At 37.0% G+C, this 27,181-nt stretch overlaps 2 protein-coding genes across 2 annotated transcripts in view; one reads left to right on the top strand and one right to left on the bottom strand.

Moving 5' to 3' along the window:
• Positions 1-2,357: 2,357 nt before the first annotated feature.
• LOC120358168 lies at positions 2,358-3,605 on the bottom strand. Its single transcript, XM_039451176.1, has 2 exons — positions 2,999-3,605; positions 2,358-2,845 (listed from the first exon to the last, which is right to left on the bottom strand). The coding sequence occupies exons 1-2, from the start codon at positions 3,453-3,455 to the stop codon at positions 2,382-2,384; spliced, it is 921 nt and encodes a 306-aa protein (XP_039307110.1). The 5' UTR covers positions 3,456-3,605; the 3' UTR covers positions 2,358-2,381.
• Positions 3,606-5,786: 2,181 nt separating this feature from the next.
• LOC105200849 (protein rhomboid) overlaps positions 5,787-27,181 on the top strand; it is a 388,086-nt gene continuing 366,691 nt past the window's right edge. Inside the window, exons 1-4 of the mRNA XM_039451174.1 lie at positions 5,787-7,129; positions 13,239-13,480; positions 13,734-13,757; positions 13,840-14,004. Of these exons, the coding sequence (XP_039307108.1) occupies positions 13,301-13,480; positions 13,734-13,757; positions 13,840-14,004 (369 nt within the window). The 5' untranslated portion in view covers positions 5,787-7,129; positions 13,239-13,300. The remainder of the gene's footprint in view (positions 7,130-13,238; positions 13,481-13,733; positions 13,758-13,839; positions 14,005-27,181) is intronic.

The raw sequence follows: 27,181 nt of genomic DNA on the forward strand, positions 1-27,181 counted from the left end.
ACGTTTTTCACTTTAGCGATTCGATCCATCATGATAAATGTTATAAATCTTCTGGGGGCTATCAGAACACAGAAATATTGGAGAAATTAGCAAAAAAAGTATTACTCAAAAAATTCGAACTTTGACTGATATAAGTCTTTCGTTTTTCACTTTAGCGATTCGATCCGTCATGATAAAAGATAGGACTCTTCTGGGAGCTATCAGAACACAGAGATATCGGAGAAAATCGCAAAAAAAATTTTTCTCAAAAATTTTGGTCTGATATAAGTCTTTCGTTTTTCACTTTAGCGATTCGATCCATCATGATAAATGTTAGAACTCTTCTGGGGCTATCAGAACACACAGATATTGGAGAAATTCGCAAAAAAAATTTTTCTCAAGTATTTCGATCTCATATATGTCTTTCGTTTTTCACTTTAGCGATTCGATAAATCATGAAAAAAGTTAAAACTCTTCTGGGGGCTATCAGAACACAGAAATATTGGAGAAATTCGCAAAAATAATTTTAATCAAATATTTCGAACTTTGACTGATACAACTTTTTCGTTTTTCACTTTAGCGATTCAATCCATCATGATAAATGTTATAAATCTTCTGGGGGCTATCAGAACACAGAGATATTGGAGAAATTCGCAAAAAAAATTTTACTCAAATGTTTCGAACTTTGACTGATATAAATCTTTCGTTTTTCCCTTTAGCGATTCGATCCACCATGATAAAAGTTTGAACTCTTCTGGGGGCTATCAGAACACATAGATATTGAAGAAATTCGCAATAAAAACCAAATTTACTAAAAAATTTCGAACTTTGACTGATATAACACTTTCGTCTTTTACTTTAGCGATTCGATCCATTATGATATAAGTTATAACTCTTCTCGGGCCTATTAGAACACAAAGATATTGGAGAAATTCGCAAAAAGAATTTTCCTCAAAATTTTCGAACTTTGACTGATATAACTCTTTCGTCTTTCACTTTAGCGATTCGATCCATCATCATAAAAATTAGAATTCATCTGGGGGCTATCAGAACACAGAGATATTGGAGAAATTCGCAAAAAAAATTTTACTCAAATATTTCGAACTTTGACTGATATAACTGTTTCGTTTTTCCATTTAACGATTCGATCCACCATGATAAAAGTTAGAACTCTTCTGGGGGCTATCAGAAGACAGAGATATTGGAGAAATTCGCAAAAAAAATTTTACTCAAATATTTCGAACTTTGACTGATATAACTAGTTCGTTTTTCACCTTAGCGATTCGATCCATCATGATAAAAGTTAGTAGTCTTCTGGGGGCTATCAGAACACAGAAATATTGGAGAAATTCGCAAAAAAAATTTTACTCAAATATTTCGAACTTTGACTCATATAACTATTTCGTTTTTCACTTTAGCGATTCGATCCACCATGATAAAAGTTTGAACTCTTCTGGGGGCTATCAGAACACAGAGATATTGGAGAAATTCGCAAAAAAAATTTTTCTCAAAAACTTCGATCGCATATAAGTTTTTCGTTTTTCACTTTAGCGATTCAATCCATCATGATAAAAGTTAGTAGTCTTCTGGGGGCTATCAGAACACAGAGATATCGGAGAAATTCGCAAAAAAAATTTTACTCAAATATTTCGAACTTTGACTGATATAACTCTTTCGTTTTTCACTTTAGCGATTCGATCCATCATGATAAAAGTTTGAACTCTTTTGGGGGCTATCAGAACACAGAGGTATTGGAGAAATTCGCAAAAAAAACTTTTCTCAAAAATTTGGGTCTGATATAAGTCTTCCGTTTTTCACTTTAGGGATTCGATCCATCATGATAAATGTTAGAACTCTTCTGGGGGCTATCAGAACACACAGATATCGGAGAAAATCGCAAAAATAATTTTTCTCAAAAATTTTGGTCTTATATATGTCTTTTGTTTTTCACTTTAGCGATTCGATCCATCATGATAAAAGTTTGAACTCTTCTGGGGGCTATCAGAACACAGAGATATTGGAGAAATTCGCAAAAGAAATTTTTCTCAAAAATTTTGGTCTTATATAAGTCTTTCGTTTTTCACTTTAGCGATTCGATCCATCATGTTAAAAGTTTGAACTCTTCTGGGGGCTTTCAGAACACCGAGATATTGGAGAAATTCGCAAAAAAATTTTACTCAAATATTTCGAACTTTGACTGATATAACTCTTTTGTTTTTCAATTTAGCGATTCGATCCGTCATGATAAAAGTTAGAACTCTTCTGGGAGCTATCAGAACACAGAAATACAGGGTTGGGCATAGGAACCTGACACATTTTAATAATCACTTGCGCGGCCGCTATTAATTGGAAGAGGTTGAAACTCCGGCAGAATAAACTAGACACTTTAAAGTTTTTTTTGTTTATTTACCAAAAATTATATCGGCTAAATGATGGCCGTTACAAGCAATACAATTTTCGAGGCGTTTTTCGAAATTATCATTCACTTTTTTCAACATCGCTGGCTTTATTTCTGCAATTTCTCTCCGAATATTGACTCTCAGCTGGTCCAAGGTTCGAGGTTTGTTAGCGTAGACACGTTCCTTCAAATAGCCCCACAAAAAGAAGTCGCACACTGAGAGATCGGGCGAACGTGGTGGCCTTGGAAACTCAGTGTTGCGAGACAGCAGACGGGTGCCGAATTCTTCGCGTAGGAAATCCAACGTCTTTTTCGCCGTATGGCACGTGGCGCCATCTTGTTGGAAGATGGTGCGACGAAACTTGCGTTTCTTCTTCAACTCCGGTATTAAGAACGTTTTTAACATCTCCAGATAGCGTTCCGTGTTGATCGTTCCTTGAAAGAAGTAAGTCCCCACTATTCCCCACTCTGCAACTCCACACCAAACAGTCACGCGTTCGGAATGTAACGGCTCCTCGACTATCTGCTGTGGGTTCTCCGTAGCATAATAACGACAGTTTTGTTTGTTTACTGTCTTGTTCAAATAAAAATGAGCTTCGTCGCTAATCACTAAAAACTTACGGTCAATTTCTTCGTTGTCCAACAACTCCTTCATTTTTTCTGCGAATCTTAATCGAGCTGCATAGTCGGTATATTTCAATTCCTGGGTTATGAGAATTTTGTAGGGATGAAAATTCATCGCTTTCAACATTCTGCTAAACGATCGACGAGACATTCCGAGAGCTTGAACATGTTTACCGGCAGAACGGCGTGGACTTCTTTGCAAAGAGGTGCGAACGCGTGTCTCATTTTCAGGGGTTCTTACCGTTCTTGGTTGCCCTGGAGGCTTTTGTTTCGTGGCTGTGGCTGTTTGTCGGAAGTTTTTGACCCACAGATTCACAGAATTACGAGAGTGAACCGGATCTCGTGGACGAAGAGAATATTCAATACGAAAATCGCGAATTGCTTGAACGTAGGACTGAGTTATGAAAAAACGCTCGCAAACGAACGCGCGTTGTTGCGGCGGCCACTTCTCCATACTGGAACTGTACTGATATGTAAACGTAAACCTTCAACCATCTATTTTTCGCTCCCGGAGTTACAGCGCCCTCTTTTCACTTGGAGGGGAATAACGATTTTTTAAAATGTGTCAGGTTCTTCTGCCCAACCCTGTATTAGAGAAATTCGCAAAAAAAATTTTACTTAAAAATTTCGAACTTTGACTGATATAAGTCTTTCGTTTTTCACTTTAGCGATTTGATCAATCGTGATAAAAGGTAGAACTCTTCTGGGTTCTATCAGAACACAGAAATATTGGAGAAAATGGCAAAAAAATTTTACTCAAAAATTTCGAACTTTGACTGATATAAGTCTTTCGTTTTTCACTTTAGCGATTCGATCAATCGTGATAAAAGTTAGAACTCTTCTGGGGGCTATCAGAACACAGAGATATTGGAGAAATTCGCAAAAAAATTTTACTCAAAAATTTCGAACACTGACTGATGTAAGTCTTTCGTTTTTCACTTTAGCGATTCGATCCGTCATGATAAAAGTTAGATCACTTCTGGGAGCTATCAGAACACAGAAATATTGGAGAAATTCGCAAAAAAAATTTTACTTAAAAATTTCGAACTTTGACTGATATAAGTCTTTCGTTTTTCACTTTAGCGATTCCATCAATCGTGATAAAAGGTAGAACTCTTCTGGGGGCTATCAGAACACAGAAATATTGGAGAAAATGGCAAAAAAATTTTACTCAAAAATTTCGAACTTTGACTGATATAAGTCTTACGTTTTTCACTTTAGCGATTCGATCGATCATGATAAATGTTATAAATCTTCTGGGGGCTATCAGAACACAGAAATATAACTCTCTACGTCCCTGCGCAGAAATCGTCCGAAATCCTCTTTCTGAATTTTACGGCCTAAACGTAGCAGGGAAAATGTTTTGGGTCGAGAGGGGAGTGAAGAGGAGGGTATCCATAGAGATAACATCGCCGCTTGCTCCATGTCTCTCACCGCGATGCTTTCTCTCTCTAACTGAAGGCCTAAACAATTAAAGGACAATCATGTTAAAAGAGAAAGAGAGAAAGAGTGAGAGAGAGAGAGAGAGAGTTGCGTCAAGATTTAAAAAAATTAAAAAAGCTAATTTTTTCAAAAGCATAATTTGAAGACATTTAAATAATAAAGAATTATGTAAAAATAAAAAGATGGTATATTTATTCGTGGAAAGATATTTATTTCTTCTTCATCATATGATGCGATGTTAATTACAATTATTTTTTAAGTACTGCGTAAAATGAATGTTTCTTTATTAAAGAACCAAATTCTCTCTGTTACTATTAAACATCTTTTTTAAGTAAAAATACGATTGTGCAAAATATGGGCATAAATGTATTGATATGTATTAATATCAATGTTAATGTAAATAATTCAGACTATAATAAATAAAAAATTACGCGAAAGTAGACGTAATTAATCATTTGTGCACATTCTCGACCCCTGTTCTGGATGCAACATACGCGATACGCGTCAGATTTTATTTGCAGCAAAATGGATGTTAGCACGGACAACAACCTACATCCATTTCTCGAGAGATGGATGTGGGTTGTTGTCCGTGCTAACATCCACACTGTTTTTAACGGCGGGTTGCAAAATGGATGTGACACGTAGTTCCTATTCTGACCAGAATAGATGTGCGTCACTAGTGTACGGGAGTTTTGAAGCGTTATAGGAAAAAGGCCGCCGTGGCCGCTCTCAGGTTCCTCTCTGATCAAAATACTCGTTGACGACAACAAATAACTTGTGTAGCGTGATATAAACCATTCCAAAAAAAAGGAAATGTATGAAGCCGACATTCGTATCTAATTTTTACTTTTTTTCTATGATACTGATTGATCATCTCGATGCATGTCATATGTTTATTTTGTACCAACATGTGTATTTTGATGGTTCATGTGACAGTGCAGAAGTTTATCAATACCAAATGGTAAGAACAAATATCCATTTCTTTCTTCTCTATTTATATATTTTAATCATTTTCGTAAAATTTATTTTTGAAAGATGGAAGAAAATCTTTATATGTCGCTCTCGAATTTATCATCGTAAGCGGTTGTTCAGCTGCAGAAATTGAATTTCGATTAAATCATGATTAAAATCATTTCTTTGACTGTAATTTATTAATATAAGGTAAAAATATACACATGTATTCCAATAAAAAAGCAAGATTGTGGGAACAAAGTGGGGATAAAAAAAATTTATTTCAATTAGAAATAACAATGAAAATATTAATATAATAAATTTAAAAAACATTAAAATTGTCATAATACAAATACAATTTAATCACATGCATAAATGAATAGGTATTTGGATTATTTTGCAGATCGATCTCTCGTCGTGCCAGATCTCCGTAATTACGGCGAAAGCACATCGCGCCAGGGGTCCATAATTAGCGTTACGCCGGCGAAGCATAACGACGCGACGCCGGGCGCGCGTGCACGTTCGAATCGTCGGCACGGTTGGGGTCGGACGGACGACTCCGTTGGCGAAATGAATCGAAGGGGGCGTCGGTAGATAGCGGGGGAGACGCCGGGGATGAATCGGCGAGGGTAGCAAGACCTACAGCCAGTCGCGTGACGCGTTTTCCGCTGGCAGCGTCGTCGTGTTCGCGCGGGCGACAAACGGAGGACAGCAAGCTGCAGCCTGTCGCCGGTGATCTCCGTTTCGTTTCGCAAACGCGGCGCGCTCGCGTTTTTCGCGCCGTCGCGAGTCAGGTGCGGCGCGAGTCCTAGCCGCTTGTGTCGTGCGCGCTCGGCCGTAACCGGACGCAATCGGCGCCGCGCCGCGCCGCGCCGCGCAGCAACCTGTATTATCGATCACGCGCGCGGGAGAGCGCGTGCCGCAGTCCTGCATGTCGCGGATGTCGCGTTCAAGCTGACCGCGAGTGTGGCGATATGTGAGTGCGGATCGTGTGTATATGGATCGAGCGTGTGGGCAGCCGAATACCCGTAACCTGCGTCTCACTCGAGCGAGCTTAAAGAGCTCTCGTGCGCCGAGGCGCCGGCGAGTCGGACGCGGCCGAAAGGATACGGGTCCTCGTTCCTCGTTGAGATATCGCGCCGCGTGTCTGCACCCCGATACGTCCCGACTGCGTCGCCGCGGGTCCCACGCGTGATTTGAATCCTGCCTGTGTTTCGAGACGCGCTGCGTCGGCCACGTGATCGCCACTACGCCGAGGATACGCAGTTTTACGCCTAACGGCCTAACATCGCGACTACAATTGGCAAGGTTTTAATGGTAGCCAAAATATTTTTCTATGTATATTTGGTCACGTGACCACCCGGCGGGAGCATCTTGAACGCGTCACGTGACTATAATCAGCGAAGCGCCCGGCCGTTTTCTGGGCGACATCCGTTTTTCGCGGTTTCGTGCGTGTATCTCGCGCGCGTCGGAGTCACGCGATTCCTGATCTCTCGTATTCCCGATTGCGTCGCGTATCTCGCGTCCGTGAAAGCGCGACCGCGAACTTCTCACCTATCGCACTCGCTCACTGTCGCTCGCAGTCCCGAGAGTACAATTTCAAGATGCGCCGCGGACGAAACGCGAGGTTATGACACGAGATTCGCGCTCGAGGATGCACCTTGTCGCGCCCATTCGCTTCTGGACCATTCCGTCAGCGGCGGACGACGACGTCTCCAGACGATCTTGCGGAAGGTAAGAATGTGTAATTAAGTACGCTGACGATCGTGAGCGTTCTACGTGCGTTTATGCAAACGACGCGACATTCCGGAATTTAAGATGTAATTTCGGTAGCTCGGAGCTTCTCTGATCTAGATGCTCGAAAATTTTGGGCGGAAAAAATTCTACAAAGTTCCACAAATTTAAAAAAAAATGTTACAAAAATGCTAGAATTGGAACATTTGTTGAAATTAATTAAATACACATTTCTAAAAAAAAACTTGATCAAGAATTTCGTAAAAATAACGCACAACAAAAATATAAAAATTAACAAAAATTTAAAAAAGTATTCCAATACTAGCATTTTCATGTAGATTTTTCAAACATTTATTTTTTTTAATTTGTGTAGAATGTTGTAGGAATGTTTTTCTGTCAAGAATCTTCGCTATACGTTGTCGCCAAGGGAAAAATGCAAATGGGTATGCGTAACTTGCGCTTTTACAAATTTAATAAATGTTTACAATAATTAACCAATTATTTAATTAATAATTATAATAATAATAAATCAATTATCCTACTATTATATGTATATTAATTAAATAATTAAAAAATTATTAAATTAGCTTTACCAATCAAAAACGCGGAAAAAGAGCTTTAAATTAGACTTCAAATTAGATAACATGCTACATCGAGTAAATATTTTTTTTATTTTAAGTAAAACTTTGTTTTAAGATATTTTTTCTCTCAGTGTACATAAGCGAAAAAAATAGCGAACAAACAATCTAGAATTGAGTATAAAAAATGTAACGTCGAGCTTTATGGGATTGTTTTGATATTTATCGCACAAAAACGAACTTTTAGCAGTATTATAATATTTGCTGAAGTCATTATTTCGGATAAAACTTTTTTTAAATCTCGTACGTTTAGATTCTCTCTCGAATGTCCCTCAGGTGTCATTTTATCCTTATTGTTTACTAAATGTTAAAGAAAGATAAAATAATGCCTGGCCAACACTCGGAAGATAATCTAAATGCACTCCAGAAAGGATTAAATTATTCCCTATTGTATTTTCTAAAGAAAACAAAATAATTCCAATCGGAATCCATTCTGAACAATTTCATAATACGTGCCCTAAAAAGAAGTCGTTATAAATAGAAAGCATCATTTTGAAAAAGATTTAAAAATAATTACAATTCGATTAATAATTAACAAATTTTTTGTAAAATCAAAAAAGAATTTTATTGCATAATTTTTTAAATATAAAGCTTCTTTATTTATAGCATTTTTTTATTTATTCAATTAATTTAATTATATTTAATAATAATATATTATTGTAATGAGATAACAAATAAAAATATCTCGACAGAAAATTTATTCTATTTCTCTTTCTCTTTTATATGAACAATAAAATTTGTATTCTTTTAAATATTTAGAAGGAAAATGGATGTATCTTTGACCAATTTTGATATTTTTTATTGTTCACATTTTATTTTGGTAATATTAAAAATACAAAAACAATTCTATATTATTCTTTCAAGTATTAAAATTAATATATATTTATAAATTTAATTATTTTTTATACACCTTTTTTAACATTAAAAAATTTAATTCTGATCAAAAGTAAAACTCTTAAGAGTATTTGTGATTAATATATGTAAAGTGTGTATAAAGAGAAATTAAAATATTTTCATATTTTTATATTTGCATATTTTTAACATTTTTTTACATTATATAAAATTTTATAAAATTTATCAAATTTATGAAAATTGAGCAAATTAACATGACATAAGAATAATAGAACAATTTCAAAGAATAATAGTACAAATATATTCAATCAAATAAAAATACAATAAAATTCACTCAATAAAAATACAATTTCTTTTTCAAAACTTTAATTTGACTTATCTTAACTTTACTTTTTTCAAAGTACAATATTTATCACTAGTGAAAAATACAATTTGCTCCTTTTCTTATTTGTTATTAATTTTATAAATTATAATTAAGACTGACAGTGTTAAATTTTAATCTATTTTCTAGATAACTATTTAACAATGTAGACAATTCAAATATAAGACAAAATATATATGCAATAGTTTATGAGATTAAAGAAATTTTTTAAATTACTTACTTTGCATATATTCAAACAATAAATAATTTTTCTCATAGTTTCCATTACTAATATATAAATTATATAGCACTTTTGGCAAACTGCAAACTGTATACTTTTACTTTTAAATTACTACAAAATGAAAAAAAATTTAACTTCGGCGCTGTATTTTTTAATGCATGTAAAAAAATTTGCACGTGTTATATTGTTTTCTGGATCACTTCTCACAAAGATAACTGAACAAATAATCAAATAAATTAAGTAGTTATGGAAATAATTATAATTAAGAAAATATATGAAATCTAATATCGATATGTCTAAAATGAGAGTTTTTTTGGAAGAAAATACACTCATTTAGTTTGAGCGGGTTAAATAAATTTTGACAAGAAAAATTATTTTGCTCTTTTGTGCTCATACTTTCGTATTGGAGTACGGTGTCGAATATATTTTGCACTCATGAAGTACAGGCGTGCACTTGTACGGACTCCACCATACGTATGCGGATCAGTATTATCAGTAATATGATATGATTACTTGTCATGTCGCGTCTTGTGTCCGAGACTGACTTGACGCATCGTACAAATCTTAGGAACGTCATGGATCAACGTCGAACGGTAATCCAACTCTACGATAGGGTGGGTCGTAAACAGATACGTTTGTATCGGGGGGAAAGAAGGAGGAAGAGCGATTCGAAGTATCCCTGCACTACGAATTCGAAGTAAACTAGACAAATCATTTCGAATGGACTAAAAATAAATTACTTTCAATCGCTGATTTTAGAAATTTGTCATTCGTAGAAGATTATCCTATTAATGATGTTCTATGTCAGGGATACCCAATTGATAGAGATTTGTTTTAAAAACTTATAAGATTTTCGCGATTCAACTTTAATGTGATTCAAGATCAAGTTCTACAAGCCTACACTAATTAAAAATGTTTATCTTCCATTTAGTTACATTTCTATGTTTATGTTAAATGTGAGAAATAGTAGAAAGATTCAGGATAGAAAGGATAGATAGTAAGATTGGCTTTCCATGTCCGCTCACCAAAATAGCATTTTTTTTCTGTTTATCGTCATCTCAATGAGGTCCGTAAAAATGTGTACTTAAGGTCTGAATACTCATTACGGTCCTCCATTTAGGCACCTCTGGTTTTATGTGAGAGAAATCAAATTTACGCTAAAAGTATTCTAATATATCTTCGAATTTTCTTTTTGGTTAACGGAGAAAAATTATTCTCATCTATTTCCTAAAGAATAAAATTTCCAAATCGATATCGACATATTTTTCTCTTGAATTTCATATTCTATATTCCGTACTGAGAGAAGAAAATGGTTGCAGTTACTATAATTTAAATATAATTCGTAGTCATTTTCAGTGCTAAGTGCCATCTATATATTTAGAAATTTATAAACCCCATGCAAATTATAGTTAATATAACTATGTAAATAATAAGTAAATATTAAAAAAAAATTACATTTATTATAATTTTAATTGCATTATACTAATATTTGAAATTATCATAATTTATAGTGAAATTTTTTCATAGTTGATGGAACCATAAACACAAGATTATTATTAACATTATAACATTACAACATTACTAACATTAACATTATAACAATAACAATTGTAAAAATAAAGTTCCTAACCATAATCCTTTTACCATGTAATTATAGTTACAAATATCTTCACTTCTCTTAACGCGGCAAGCAAAGCATCGATTTGGATTTTTTTTCAAACTACTGTTCCTTGGGATTACATCAGGTTGATGACCTTGCGCTTGTCTCAGACTAACAGCCTTCGAGTTTTGTACGACACATCTACGAGACATCGTCGCGGTACGAAGAGAGGCCAGATAAGGGGAGAAGAGAGCGTGAGTTGGGGATGCGGGTGGTTTTGCGGGGGTTGAGTCGACGCCGTGGGGTAACCCGCGCGTTGACGCTCGCCCAAAACGAAGGGTAGCTCGCGCGGACATCGAAAGAGGAGTGCATGTTGGGGTGAAATAGAGAGAAAGAGAGGAAGAGCAAAAAAGAAAGGAGAGAGACCGATGGGTATGTTTAGACTGCTTGGGATGCACTACTGTTATGTTTTCGTGACGATTGAACTCTGAGATATTTTGACAATCGGTAGATTGTATAGAATGTCGGAGAATTATTTTCGAATAAAAGACCAATGAAAACGTTTCATGATGCAAGTAAATGATTCCCATCTTTTTACTCACACTTTTGCTAAGAAAAAAATTTTATGTTTAAGGAAATAAATATTAACTACAAAATAATTTATTTTTAAACTTAGAACATATTTTTTTTTAATTAAAGAAATGATGTTAAAATAAATATATTTACTTAAAAATGAAAACTTTTTTTTATCAGCGTTTTTTTATCGGCTCTTATTTAATTTTCTATGTCTTACTTTTTAATAAGCTAATTAAAGTATTATATAATACTCATGTAATTGGTAATCTCATGATTTGTAATCTGATCAATTTATATTCTGCCATTAAAATTAATTGCAAAGCAATTCTACACTTATATAAAATGGTATTCAATAATAATACTAACTAATTTAATCAATTAATTTGATAGAAATCTGATATCTCCTTGAGGATCTCGAATAGTCCTTTAATTATTCTATTTAATGTTATTATGATTCGAATTCATGATTCTAATTAAAATAAAAAAAAAATTGTTAGTATTCATATAATGAGAACGAGCATTTAATGATTTATATGCCTTTAGGTTTTTCATTTGATTGACATTTTTTTAACATACTAAGAATTATAGAATCCTTAAAAATGCATCTAGAACGCTATTATTTTAAAATTCTAAAAATAAAGCATTAAATGCTTGAAGGCAAACAGAGATTGTTTCTCGAGTCGTTGTTCAACTTAAGATATTTCGAACAAGTACGATAATGACGTGTGCATTAATACTGCGGCATGCATCTCATGTGCACAGTGCACGCGCGATAGATGCTTGGCACGTTCCCAGACCCATCGATGCATTGCCATGGAAACGGCACCGCCGCTGTACGAACGCGCTGTGCCACATCGTCACGTTGCGCTGCTTTAGAACGGCAGGCTAGTTTCAAGGGCACTGCTCTATCGCGCCTTAAGGAGTGCAAGGACGATCAATATCCTTTTGCACCCTTATTTCCATCGTCCCCATCAGGCTGCCCAAATATCTTCTCGCTCGTCGGCAATCGCGTTAGTAATCGATTACATTACTCCCCTCAAGTTGATCCGGAAGATACGTTAAGTGTGCAGGGTGTCGTTTATTTATCTTTGTATATTTTTTTTTAGAAAAAAATAAATTATAATTATATAAATTTACATCGACATGGAATATTTCTATTTTGAGCATTTACTGAATTGTTTTATTAACTCATAATTCGTATACAAATCGGGCAATTGCGACATTTAAAAAAAACGACCAAATTTACAATTTTTTTTCTAACATTTACATTAATTGGTTCTTTTACGAATATCATATTGCAAAAGTGTAAAATTGCTTTGTAGCTGATTTCAATGGTAGAATAAAAATTCTTCAGATTACAAAAATATTACATGTATTATACAATACTTCAATTAGCTTATTAAAAAATGAGACATAGAAAATTAAATTAGAGCTACACTGGGAAAAAGTTTTTATTTTATGTTTAAAAATAAATTACTTTATACTATAATAGCTAATATTATTTACTTGAACATAACAATTCTTTTCATTGCAGAAGTATGACTAATATGATGGAAATCATTTACTCGCATTATAAAATTTTTATGTTTAAGTTTTCCTCTTTGTCTTTTTTAATTTTAATTAAAAAAACACTCAAATACGCTCCTCTTAAAATAATTGCCGGGATTGCGCTAAATCGCGAGATCGCGTGCACGGCTGAAAATCAATTATTATGCGCTGAGAGTGCTCGTTCGAACGACAATGCACAAAGTGTCGGAGCGATATTTATGCGGCATCAACACCGACGAAATCGATCGCTTCAAAAGTGGCACGATTTAGCACGTAGCCCCTTCGTATTTCAGGAAGCACGCGGAAGAGGGAGGAATGAGGAGATTCACCCGGTGACCTCGTGCCGCGTGCGGTAATGCTACTGGCAAACGGTGCCTCCATACCGACTATCGCCGGCGCTGTCGAGGAGGAGGAGGAGTACGCACGCAGCGAGGCGAACAGCGTGCAGTACGATGGATACGTTACTGATCACACCGATCTGGCCTCGGAGGTCGATATCGACGAATCCGAGTACAGGCGGGAGTTGCTTAATGACGTGAGTCCTATCTCGAAATCGCTAGACGCCGCGCCATGACCATTAAAAAGCATTTAATTATTAAAATTAATTGTCGTTCTCTTAACGGATCCACATCATTTATCATGAGTTCATAGTTTTTATTTTGTTGTTTTTTCGAGACACAGAATGAATTTTGTATTCAAGCATTGATAAATAATTAATTCTGTTTACAAGGCGTCTTTTTGATATTAATTTTGATAAATATAATGATTAATGTGAATTTCTATTGCAGAAATGGCGAATGCTCTTCGATAAGGTGCGTATAATTGCATTGCTTAAAGTTTATTTTGTTTTTGGTGTGTGGGCCAGATCTAGATTTCGATTGTTCATTGTTCCAGTTTGATCCGGAGGGTTTTGGAGAGATACCGCTGGAGGACTTTCTGACAGCCTTGAGAAGCCCCGAATGGAAGGCGGAGATACCGACGAACAAACGTGACATACTTCTAACCAGGGCGAAAGAGTCGCGTGTTGAGGCAGTCACTTTCCAGGACTTCGTCAATGTGGTGAGTTTGTAATTCTATTTTTGCATGCACATGGCACCTACTTTAGCTCTGGAATAATCCAAAGCTGCGATGTGACATAATTTTAATTTTGCACACACGTAGGAAAAGATTTACTAGCGTTCGCTAATATGAAAAACTCGTCATGTTATCAATTAAACTATACATCTATATTTTTATAAATAAAGTATATCTATATTTTAAAAATTAGATTCAGAAAAGAAAAGATTTGTACAAATTGAAATAGAATTGCAAGTCTTAATACTCTAAAATATACTTATCTATTCTAATGATGAGAAAAATTGAAACTAACATGAGATTTATCGATTTTAATTTTTATTTTACTACCGTATATTTGTTTTATAAAAATTTTTACGATCGGTTATCTGATTTGCTCACGGATGGCAAGTTTCCCAGCAAATGTGCTTCGTAAAAGCAGATGGTTCTGCAGCATGCTGTCTGCTCGACGGTGAAATGCTCGCTCGATAGGGAAGACCGACATAAAACCGCTTGTTTTTAAACGCAAAAATTCTCTTTATACGTTTTCGTAGCGTGTTTTTTTTCTTAGAATTAAAAATAGATAACAAATTACGTTAATACTAATGTATTTCAAACATTGCAACGCAACATACATAGTGTGTCTCATATAACAGAAATTTCATTTATCTTTCGTCAACTTAACAGAGATCTATTTCGTATCACGAGATGGATAAAAACAATTTTAACATAATTTTTTATATTTAATTTTTTAAAAAAGAATAATATATACAGACAAAATAAAATAAAGTAACAAAAATTTTCCAAAAACATTGTGCAATAAGCATATCTATAATAATAAATAATTAATGTATATGTATCCATTTTTATGAAAATATGTAAAATAATATTAACTAATTTCCTACTTTTATTCACCTTTGAAACTATTTATTACTAAAAAAAAGAATATTTTAAAATATTTATACATTTATCCTCCTCGAGTAATATCATCTTACGATCAATGTAAGTTTGTTCTAGATGGAGTCACTTTCAAGGTTTAAAAGTAACTTTTATTTGTACAATGTTACAAAGAGAATAACATTATTTAATTAATTCTTACGTATAAAAAAATAATTTCTTTTCATGCATAAAATTAATTTTGATAAAAAATATATCATCAAGTATTCATTTTTTATTATATATCAACATTTTTTTATACATTATAGAATACGGAGAAAAAGTAATCAATGACTCTCTAATTTACTAAACACAACAGGCGCGTGCATATTGTGCGTTACAAGACCTATATTACATAATTTTATACAAATTACAAATTAATCATTACATTACTAACCCCTTAATACAAATAGTCAAAATACGCGATCTTCGCGAACGGCTGTCATTTAAGAAGTAAGCGCTGGACCAATCAGCACACTGAAAAAGCGACAACAATAAATTTCGAGATTTTGATGCAATACACTTTTTCAGATAGAGAGAATTTCAGTTTTTCGTGATAAGTGTAAAAGACATTGTTATTCGTGAAAAATAATTTTCGCGTTCTAATGGGCACATGTGCAATTACAGGGTACGATTCGATATCGGAGACCGTTACAAAGTGCACTCTGACTTCTCGTCATGTTATCGGTTCAATGAGACCACGTCTCATTGGACTTAGCGTTTAACTGGCCGATCAGCTGGATTAACCACGATTTGTGAGCATGTCGCGGGTTGACAAAAGCACCCCAGAAAGTGCGTCTCCTTTAAGTGACTTGCTGCCTGCGACTATGGCTTGTAAGATACAAGTGTCGTGCGAATCGTAGTTAAAAAAGCTTAGTCGACGTTAGACGTGCGTTAAACGTGATTCGGGAAGCAGAACACATTCGCAACGAGAAAAAGACATTGAAATTCGTGGAAAATAATTTTCGCGTTCGTATGAGCACATGTGCAATTAAGGTATACGATTCGATATTAGAGACCATTGCAATGTGCACTCTGACTTTTCGTCACGTTATCAGTTCAGTGAGACCATGTCTCGTTAAACTTAGCGTCTAACCAGCCGATCAGCTGGATCGACTACGATTTGTGAGCATGTCGCGGGTTGACAAAAGCACCCCAGAAAGTGCGTCTCCTTTAAGTGACTTGCTGCCTGCGACTATGGCTTGTAAGATACAAGTGTCGTATGAATCGTAGTTAAAAAAGCTTAGTTGACGTTAGACGTGCGTTAAACGTGATACAAAAGGCAGAACGCATTCGTAACGAGCTCACTATCGATCCCGTATCCTTCGCGTCCGAATTGCTAATTCTTTATTTTGTTAATCGCGTAAATAGCAATGTCTCTTACAGGTGTCTTGAGAAGATGCTTGCAGCGCTACAAAATGATTTTTTTAATGTAGAAATATTTTTTATCTTCATGTATAATTTTTCTGTCTATTTCAAGTTTTTGTGATAAATGCACTAGACATTGCGATTCGTTCAGAAAATAATTTACGCGTTAGATTGAACACATCTGAAATTATGGGATACGATTCGGTATCGGAGATCGATGCAATGTGCACTCTAACTTCTCGTCACGTTATCGGTTCCGTGAGACCATGTCTCATTGAACTTAGCGTTTAACCGGCCGATCAGCTGGATTAACCATGATTTTTTGAGCAAGCCGCGGGTTGACAAAAGCACCCCAGAAAGTGCGTCTCCTTTAAGTGACTTGCTGCCTGCGACTATGGCTTGTAAGATACAAGTGTCGTATGAATCGTGGTTAAGAAAGTTTAATCGACGTTAGACGTGCATTAAACGCGACACAAAAACCAGAACTCATTCGCAACGAACTCACTATCAATCCCGTATCCATCGCGTCCAAATTGCTGAATCGTTATTTCGTTAATCGCATAATAAGCAATGTTTCTTGCAGATGCCACGAGAAGATGCTTGCAAAACTAAAATGATTTTTTAATGCTGAAATTTTTTTTGTTTTTTAGTTATAATACTTATTTTTATTAGACAAAACAAGCGCGCGCTACAAAGCTTCTAATATTACATAATTTCATACAACTTACAAATTGAATATTACATTATTAATTCCTGAATACACATAGTCAAAATATGCAATCTCCGCGATGACAGCCGTTGACAGCCGTTCACGAAGTAAATGCTGAATGACAATCAATCAGCACATCGAAAAAGCGACAACAATAAACTTCGAGATTTTGAGTATCGATACAGTGCAGTTTTTCAAATAGGATTAGGATTACAACTTCATCATTTTATCTGCAATTTATACGCATGTAACAATTGTTTTTAAGCTTGTATATTTTTGTGTAAATTATAAATCAATCTTTTCCGTTATTATAAATACAACAATTAAGAAGTAAATGAAATTTGAATGTGAGACACATTTGTCTTTACGCTATTATATGTAGATTGTACAGAAAAATTGGCTAATATAAAAAAAATTACATATCTGTTTTAAAAATTAATCATTAATTTTGAAGATATTTAAAAAATGGATAGAATTATTGTTTTATTCATATTTTCATAGAATTTAGAAATATACACAAAAAAATTAATATCAAATTATCAATCATATTCTCGTATATAAGCAAGTATAAAATCTTGCAAAAATTTAATAATCTTAAACAAACATAATTTGTTTGCGTGAAAAAATTCTTCATATAAAAATCAAATTTTTTCATGTGAGCACATATGTCTGTTTAAGATAATCAAATTCTTTCAAGAAGATTTTTTATTCTTGCTTATATATGATTGTTAGTTTGATAATAATTTTTTCTCTATATATATGTGCGTAGATATATAATAGATCAGCGCACGATATATTTAACACACATACAATACACACATGTGTCCCCTTATACAACTTTCTTCTCTGCTTTATGTATGCTACTTATCCCGCACATGTTTCGCTCGAGAATCGAGATGGGAAATTTGCGACACAATATAATCTGTTCAAGAGGCCGCGTCGAGAATTTACATTTGATTTTCATCGGTTTCTGCAAAAGCCGGATCGCAATCGTGGAGACGGTCGACGAAGAAGGTTTACGGTAGTTAAATAGTGTTATTCTAACCGCGTCGGAATGTCTCATTGTCAACCTGAAAAATGTGGGCTTCGGCCCGGATTTCACTGATCCTACCAAACGACAATGACCGCGGGCAAGGAAACGCGGTTAGAAACTGACAGATAAATATCGGCACAATGATAATCTCAGCGTTTAGAGGCACAGCGCACCGACGGGTGGGCTTTTGTTCGCGTTTAAACTCGCTGACAAGTTTTCGGTGGTTTTCTACACGAGCTCTCTTTCGCTCGTGATCCCGAGAAGATAAACGGATCTGACGTTGAGAGGCGGAAAATTGTTCGCGTACATATCGAAGTGATCTAAAGCGCGAGCTAAACGACGCGTAAGGAGAATCTTGACGAGATTCAACAAAATCAACCGTGAAATTTTTTGTCATTAACTACGCAACGAGAATAATGTCACTGTCCTCTAGTGAATCATATCTGATCTCCGTGTAATTTTGATAAGATTGCCAAACGCAAGAGCACAAAGGCTCTCATTTCGCTACCTTAACGAATAAATGTGGCGTAAGCCGTTTTTCGAAAATTGGCTCGAAGCTACTCTTCCGTAAGAATTTGTAAGAAAGCAGTATTCTGTAGAACTTTTTACGGGATGAGCGGTCGTAGATGTTGCGTTGGAAATTTTTCGTAAATTAGAAAATGTCACAATGAACTTGGCAAGCAATCATTGATGAAGATCAACATCTTCATTTATCGTGAACATAAGTCTCGAGCGGCGAGTAAGATTCTTTGATAAGAAATTAATAGCTAGATGGAAAATGTAAATCTATCCGACATTGTTATCGCGATTTTCGTCATGCTCTATCATTTCGGGAGGGAAGTGCCACCTTCTTTCGTGACTCAGAAACGCTTGATTTATGCGATTTGAACAGGCTATCTCAAGTTTCATTTTCACTTCTAGTTTTTGTTCTAACATATGAAACAAATGGAGCGATTTGAAAACTATCTAGTTAACGGAATCTGAATTTATTATCTTTATATGTACTTGGTTTATACATATATAAGGTATATAAAAACTTAATATGTAAATCTTTTCCTACAAGAAAGGAGCGTTTACATTCTAAACCCTTTTATTTACGCGTTCTCACGCCCATCATTACTATTTATATACACCGTGGAATCGAGAAAGGCCTTTTTCATCATAGGCTAATCCGATTTATCTGCTTTCGGTGGCGTACCTGCTTTATATTGACAAAATTCATTTGAGGATTATCGACTGATCCTCGCTTCGTAAATACCTTGATCCAAAAAGGAAACCACTGGAACTTTTCTCGCTATGATTTAATCCGGAAATATTCAAATATAATATTAGGAGCCGCTTTGCAATTACTTTAACAGAAAAACGTATTTTGACGTGCATACGTAGATGTAAGAAATAAATTAATATTAAATAAAATTTATGTCGTTTAAATTAAAAAAGTATAAGAAAGTATTTTGCGATTTTTAAGTTGCTTTATTTTTGTCAATATCAAAAATATTTATATGACGAAATAATGCAAAATAAGCACAATTTAGTAAATAAAATTTAATAAAATAATTGAGAAATAATTTTGCAATATTTAATAGCTCAATCGCCATTTGTATGTCTAACGCTGATTATATTTTCAAAAGTTAAGTGAATATTTTTTTCGTAATACTTCCAAATTTATTAATATATATTTCTCAATTTTTGGGAATTTTAAATCAAAATATATACTTTAAAAACTCGCGCGTTGTCAGCTGCTGAAATCTTTGCTTCATTTTGCTGCGAAATGTAATATACTGTAATAGGATTATACCTGCAGGTGGCTGAAGGTAGTAGCAATTATTCAGAAGCAAGGAATCGCAAGTATTCTCGGTACGCTTATAATTTATGGTTGGCGTTGCCAAATGGCGGCAACTAGGATTTCCGCATGCATCGCATATTGCATTGTATGCTTGCGTATGCTTATTCTGCACGATCACATGATAATTTCATTTATCATTAGGCAGACATGAAAATTAAAATATCTAAAAATAGCATATTTTTATGTGAATAATTAAAGTTATATAACCAGTAGAATCAACGTGCAATTGTATCAAAAGTTGAAATTTGAATTTTTAAGGTATTAAATAGTGACATAAGTATTCAAAATGATTTTGTAAAGAAAAGCCGCAATGTTACATTCTACTGATAATGATAAAAAAATGTGTTATACTATAAGAGGCAGATTAAAAAATGAATAATTTGTCGCCATGAAATACATAATAATATCTAATCGTTTGATATCATTAATTTGTATCGTTACTATTGGTTATCTTTAATTACTTTTTTACTACCGCGAGATTGTTTCGATGATCTTTCTTCGGGCCATTTTCACAGCATGTTCGCACGGTTTGTCGCAATCTCTCGATTTTTAACGATCCGTACGGTCGATTTCCCAGCGGGCGACTTGTTCAACACGCGATAAGATCGAATTATCCCGCGGTGCACCCACCGCCCCGTTTCGCCCGTTAAGTGAACGGCCATTTGAACTTTAGCTCGTACTTTGGATGTGCATACACGAAGGCGGAATTCCCGAAGAGCGAAAGAGAAACACGACCGATGGGAGGAGGATTCGTGCCGAAGCTGCGATTAGCAATTAGTCCGGACGGAGGTGGTCACTCCATGTTTGCACAGCGCGGAACCGTTAATTAGCGAGAGAGATAGAGAGACAGGCACGGCTAGCGGGGAATCGGATTGGAGCTAGAGCGATAGAGGCAGCTGAGGACGCTCTGTCGGCGCTTAGGTGGCCTTTGCCAGAGTTTCGGCAAGTCGTTGATTCCCGTACGATCGCGGTGGTCCTTCGTCTCTTTCTTTTCCTTTTCTGCTTTTTTTCTTCTCGTGTCTTCTCTACCAACCCCCTACTCTGTGAGGTAATTTTTTCCTCACTCCCCGCGCGCCACCGCCACCGGCTCGCCGCCCTTTTGCTCTTCCCGGATATCAATTATGTCCCCGTGGGCCGAACGTTGCGACGGTGGACCCACCGGTGTGTGTCTCTCACCTCCATGAAGGGGGCCCCGGTGCTCGCCTCGTTATCCCTCGCCGTGGGCGTCGAAATCCCTGTGTAAGGTCTCTCAGGAGCTACAAAGTGCAATTTAAGAAAATCCTCTCCTCTCTCCTCTCTACGGCTCGATCTCGTTACACCCGCTCGTCTCGTTTCTCTCTCGTGTTCCCTCGTTCTAACGATAAATCGCGCAACAGTCGGTATCCTTCAACGCCTTTCGACGACTTTCGATTCTTTTTTTTACTTACTCAGCTGTTAACGATTGAAAATCTTCGCGCTTGGCTTAAACGCGTGAATGTGAAAATATTGTATTGGCCCGATCTGTATGAATATAAACAAAATATCGTGTAAAATATTCGTTAAATTCAATAAATTCTTTGCTGCGCATATACAACTTTCGTTAGATAAAATAAAATATTGAACCTATAATATTTTTTTCGCATTGCGTTACGATTCACCTGGCACGAGGATATTTTTCGATGGTAACAGCGAGAGGCACGAGACTGTCCTTTCGCTCGTCTCTTTGTTCCGTTTCTCCGCTATCGTGCAAAAGGACGAAGTATTCCGCGCGAGGCGGACCGACCTACGACCCTATTATACACGGACCCAGACGGGACGCGTGATTCATAATATTAGATTTGAGTCGAGACCGAATAATGTAAACGCCACGTAGAAGGGCCTTATATACATGAGTGTCCTGTTGGAATAAGCGCAAGGGGCGTCACGTTGGCGGCGAATGCAACAACGTTGCGGACGACGCCAACGAAGACGACGACGACGCCATCAGGAACCCCGCAGCCACCCACACCCACGTCGGCCCCTTAAATCTCCATTCTCAGGCGCGCCTCGATCCCTTTGAGCCTCCTCTATGCCCTCTGACAACGACCCCGAGATCCTTCGTCCTGCACGCATGTAAATACGTTCTATCTGAAGGTAATTTAAGCGACGACTATCTTCCGTTATTCTTGCATCTGCGTGCATTCTAAATGTATATGAGAACGTCGCGTTATTAAACTTTCGAAAAGTATCTTGTAAAGTAACTTTTACTAAAAACGCAACGTAATTTATTAATTATACGTACTTTAAGTTTTCTTTTTACGTTATTGGTAGTTCACACAGATTGCGACGTTAAGCGTCACAATATGCTGTCGTTGCTATATTATCATTAAATTCCCCATTATTAAATCGTCGCGTTTTATACTCTGAATCAAAAGGTAACGGGATGGCGCACATCAGAGAGACACATGTGAATATCTTTAAATACATTTCGAGCACATGAATCTTTCTTTATGTTTTTATTCTCATGTAAACTCAGCATTCAATTTAACGATAAACTCACTTTACTGTGACCGAAGTCACGCATCGCGTACGCGGAACGATACCTCGTCATTGTTACGATTATAGGGTTACATTTGTCACTCGAGACTACGAGGGTTACATTTGTCCGAGATTCTCATAGTTACTCGGCCGCCGTGTATTGGTGCATCAGAGCGGTAACGACAAGATTCCTCTATTAGGGGCAATTGGCTCACACCGTCCCGTTAAAAGCATTTTTAAATATGCGAGCTTATCTATGCGGATCGAAGCGATGGTCAACGACTCCGCTCACATACCTTCCCTCCTCTGGCGCACGAGGGCGATCGACGCGATGTCGTTACAGGCTTCCAAGCGACGGTATCCCGTCCTCGGAACATTCGTTTCGTACGTAACGGCGTAACATCGTCAAGGATCACGGAATTAAGAGGAGACGTATCCCACCGCCGTCATTACGTCTCCTCGTTGGCGCGCTATCGAGTCGCCTGATCTCGCTCGACCACACTTCATCCCGCTCGACCTAAAAGTCTAAACGGCTTCTAATTAGGGGGACAGTCGAAACAAAACATGCCCAATCTCGGCAACACTTGAGATAAGTTACACGGGTCCGACGAGTCGCATACCACCTCAAGAGTACGACGGGCGAGCTACGATTTTCCACTTCTCTTTTTGCGGTCCGGCCGATATCGATTTTGTTGTGCCACATCGTTGTCCGATATCCCGCGTCGCGTTCTTCATTCGGTGAAAATACCGCTCCGTCTTCGGTACCTCTCACACGTTCTTTCATCTTACAATTTATAAGTCACCGCGCGTACTTATCGTACTCAGAGAAGGAATCTTCTTAGCTTTAATTACGCGGTTCGCGTTTGATGAATCGAAGCCAAGTTTGCTCGTTGGAAATTATTATTCTTCTGAGTTCGTCGATATTTCTGCGTGTGCAAAACGCATTGTGCGCGGTGGATTAATTAGCGCTTCTCGGAAGAGTATTTTACGACTGACAAGCCAGACGTGCGCCGCTGGCATATTATCTGTCTCTTGATCCCGCAACACGATGCTTCTCGAGAAATAATTTGCAAGGTAGACAAGTCGCTTGCTTAATTATTATCGCATGTATCGGCCACTTGCCTTGTGTGCTGCCAACCAAGATAAATCGAGGGTACTCGCTGCTCCGTGATCTTTTTATTTTCTTTACGAGACACGTCGTTTATACGATAGCAAGAATGTAGATAGGAGGGCTTGTTTGCAATTCAAATATCTCCTTTGAAGCAATATTTGGAGCGAATTATCAAAATTACGAGATAACTACGGTATGAAACATTGCGTTCAGAAATTGAGATGTCATTATCAGAATCTAATTTTAAAACGACCGAAAATTTCAAAGTTCATATATTTCTAAATGATGTGAGCATGAAAATAATCGAAAGCTTGATCAATTCCTAATGGGGAATTAATTTTTATTGTGTAAATATAATATGTAGTTCTTGGAAATAACTTCCTTTTAATACAGCTTTCGACTGTAATAGTATTAATAAAATGTGACATCGATTGTAGTTATTGTATCGTATATAACACCGAGTTTACGTCTCAATCGGATATTAGAAATTTTTCTGACTTGAAAGATGAATGCCTGACGTTCCAGGGTGTGCTGCCACCTGTTGGGTGGTGTAGATGCCGAGGGTTGCATGGTGTCGCCAACTGACGAAGGGTAGGAAAGATCACTCGAGATGTAGGTTCCCTTTTTTCACAGCTTTTCGCTCAACCCCCGATCTTACGGCCTGACCTTCTCGTACAGAATGCCACAGGTGCTTGACTGGTGTAACCAGTGAACTTTTTCGTACTCCGGATTACTCACGAATACGTTTTGCTTTTAAGATGTTTACACTGTCGGAAAAATACATAAATATAATGTTCGCGGATTTATTCAAATTCTCGCGTTACTTTTAAGTCGATAATTGAACTGCTGTTATGTAATTATCTTCAAGCGACTTGACATTCTTTTTAAATATTCCAGCTATCAATTGCATTGTTAAAAGAATTACAATCAATCGCATAATTTTTATCGTTCTCACCTGTTGCATTTTATCGAACATCGTTTCTCAATTAAAATCAGCCAGACGGACAGCACAAAAATTCCTTTATTAAATTCTTTATCCAAAAGCAGCCAATTCGCAAGTATTAATTATTATCTTTTAAGATGACAAACTGCTGACGTTCTACGATTAATGAGCGTCGATAAATCAACCTCGCGATAGATTTCCAGCGATGACTTAACAATGCATACCTGCATGTTTCATCATCCCCTGCGTTCACGCGTCGGCGTCCTGTCCAAAGGCTTCGGTTTGGGGTGATCAATTATTTTGTTCGGCCGGCCGATAATAGCAGGTCGTAATATGGTCCATCGGCAGAACTGAACGTAGCCATCTGTTGTCGGCACGGTCTGCGACAAAACAAACAGCTTGCCAATTACCGAACCGAGCTGATTTCGGTGCTGCTCGACATAATTTGGAGGCCGCCGTGGAGGACAAAGGCGGCCCGTTTCCACCACGCCCACCATCGTTAAGCCCCACGACGAGTAGCTACCACGATCCACCACTACTACCATCACCTACCGTAGTCGCACCTTCGATGCACCCTTCTCGCTTGGTATCTCTATTTATGTTGCACAAGCCGCAGCTTCTCCCGTGCCGGCTGTCCTTTTGTGACACTGGACAACGGCGGGGGCTGCACCAACCAAGATTCGAAACAATGTCCGGGCAGTTTCGTTAGCGAGAACAAAATATAACGTTCTTCCACGGTCAAGCTCTAGTTATCTTAATATACGCGAAGAACTTTATTACTTTTTATTTCTTTAACTTAAATTTAATACCCCTAACAAAATTACACATTTTGTTTAAAATATTAAAACTTGAAATTGTTTATTAAATTTATCAACTATAATTATCTATTTATTATAGCAATCTCATTATTTTATTTTGATCGTGAAATTATTCGTTTATGAATTTTTCTTCACGGATAATCATTTTTCATTATGTAATATATTGAGAATTTAATGCTTAATCATCATTAATTATCGTGCTGGGAAATGTGTATGTACATGACAGAGAAACATTGAAAAATCTAAATGTTATTGTCAAAAGAAAAATGTATTGCGACCCTTTTCGTATTTTTCTATAAATCACATCATCATTATGCCCGCTCACGTAGTTCGTGTACAATCCAAGTTTTATTCTTGTCCTCACGATTCCCTTCTTCCTTTCACAGAAATCTTTCAACCTTGCTAAAGTCACGTTAAACTATTAAATTGACCCAACTATTATGGCGTAAATAATTATTATTTATTTATTTTATAAGTTATCCAATTATGCCTAACAATGAACTCTATATTTTTTTTTTCAATACCGATCTATTCTGTTTATTTTTCTAAACATTAAATATTCCCATTCGTTTTTCTCGTTCGAGAAAACTTTGTTTCGTGGGCGAAACTCAAATATTTCGACGCGACAAAGCGTTCTAATCTTCTTTGCCTTTCGGTGCTGAGGTGCAAATTTTGGTAAACGCATTCTTTGCTCGTCAGACGATTGCACGTTAAATAAGCAAGATTTAGAAAGGGATAGTGGAAGGGATAGTGGAAGCAACAGCAGCCACCCGTCGCGCGCCCTTCAGATGCCGACGGTCATTGTCGCGCTGTTAAAGTAGCCATGTAACGCCTTACGGCTACAAAATCAGTTTAACTTATTCCGAATCACGAATCTGCCATTATGGCTCTGTGGGTGAGTTCGGCTAACCGGCGGCACGATCGTATTTTTTGCGGAGGTTAATATTTGAAATTTATGTTCTTCACGACGTAGCGAATAGCTAGCTTCTAGCGGGCGGTAGAATCGCAGGTATCAAAGGTGTTAAGATACGTGCCCAAAGGTTGCCGACCTCCTCTCTCGACCGTGATCATCTTCATCTCAGGATCGTTTGCGGATCCCTGCGAGTCTGCGGATAAAGCGGCGGAGAGGCGTGTGTACAGGCAAGGGAACCGTAGTGCACCTGAGCGATGGATCGGGGGGACATGCGAGACGACCGCGTAAACCATGGGTGGAGAGACCGACGGAGAGCGGGCCGGTGGTTGTGTGTAAGCGGACGGGTGGGTGGTTCTGGTCGACCCGAGTAAGGGCGACGAGGAAGTCGTGAGAATTGCCAGAATACCGTGCGTGCCCGTCGCACACTCCTGAGGATTATTCGGGATACAAGCGCCGCGGGGAATCCGCAATCCATATAGCCCTGTTCCGTATTGGTGGTGCGTTCAGAAGCGCGACCATGTACCTGCTGATGCTCATCAGGAGTTGCGTGCCCTTCGCTCGTTTATATTTCACTCAGAGACACCGCGCCTGTCTCAACCGGATTCTTTACGACCTGCACCGGAACGCTTTCTCTCGCAACGCGGCTAATTTATGCTTCGACCGGCAACATCTTATCAATTATCGATTGCGACCGTGCGAGACGCATAACCGGAACACTCGTTTGATTTTTCTTGTCGTATTTAGTGTTATTTATATGGGCTAAAATTGATGTGCGTCTAAACGATACTGAATTATATGCGTTATATAGTACTTGTAATAATTAATGATTATAATTATTAATTATCAAATTAAATATTTAATTTACAATAAATGCAAGAAACAAGTAAGATCGGATTCCTTGGTACGCTAACGTCTGTTTCTTTCGAAAATTAAACTATTTTTGCTCGCTACTGAAAGCACTTACAGATATAGAAGGAAGTCGATTCCAGGCAATCACCGTAGCTACCGCG

The sequence above is a fragment of the Solenopsis invicta genome, chromosome 6, assembly GCF_016802725.1.
Source record: "Solenopsis invicta isolate M01_SB chromosome 6, UNIL_Sinv_3.0, whole genome shotgun sequence".
NCBI classification, from domain to species: domain Eukaryota; kingdom Metazoa; phylum Arthropoda; class Insecta; order Hymenoptera; family Formicidae; genus Solenopsis; species Solenopsis invicta.

Bases quoted from the DNA above. Each gene is read 5' to 3' on its own strand.
- LOC120358168 (XM_039451176.1), bottom strand. From the start codon at position 3,455: ATGGAGAAGTGGCCGCCGCAACAACGCGCGTTCGTTTGCGAGCGTTTT. The intron at 2,846-2,998 runs GTAAGTTTTTAG...GTGGAGTTGCAG, and splicing joins GGACAACGAAGAAATTGACC to AGTGGGGAATAGTGGGGACT.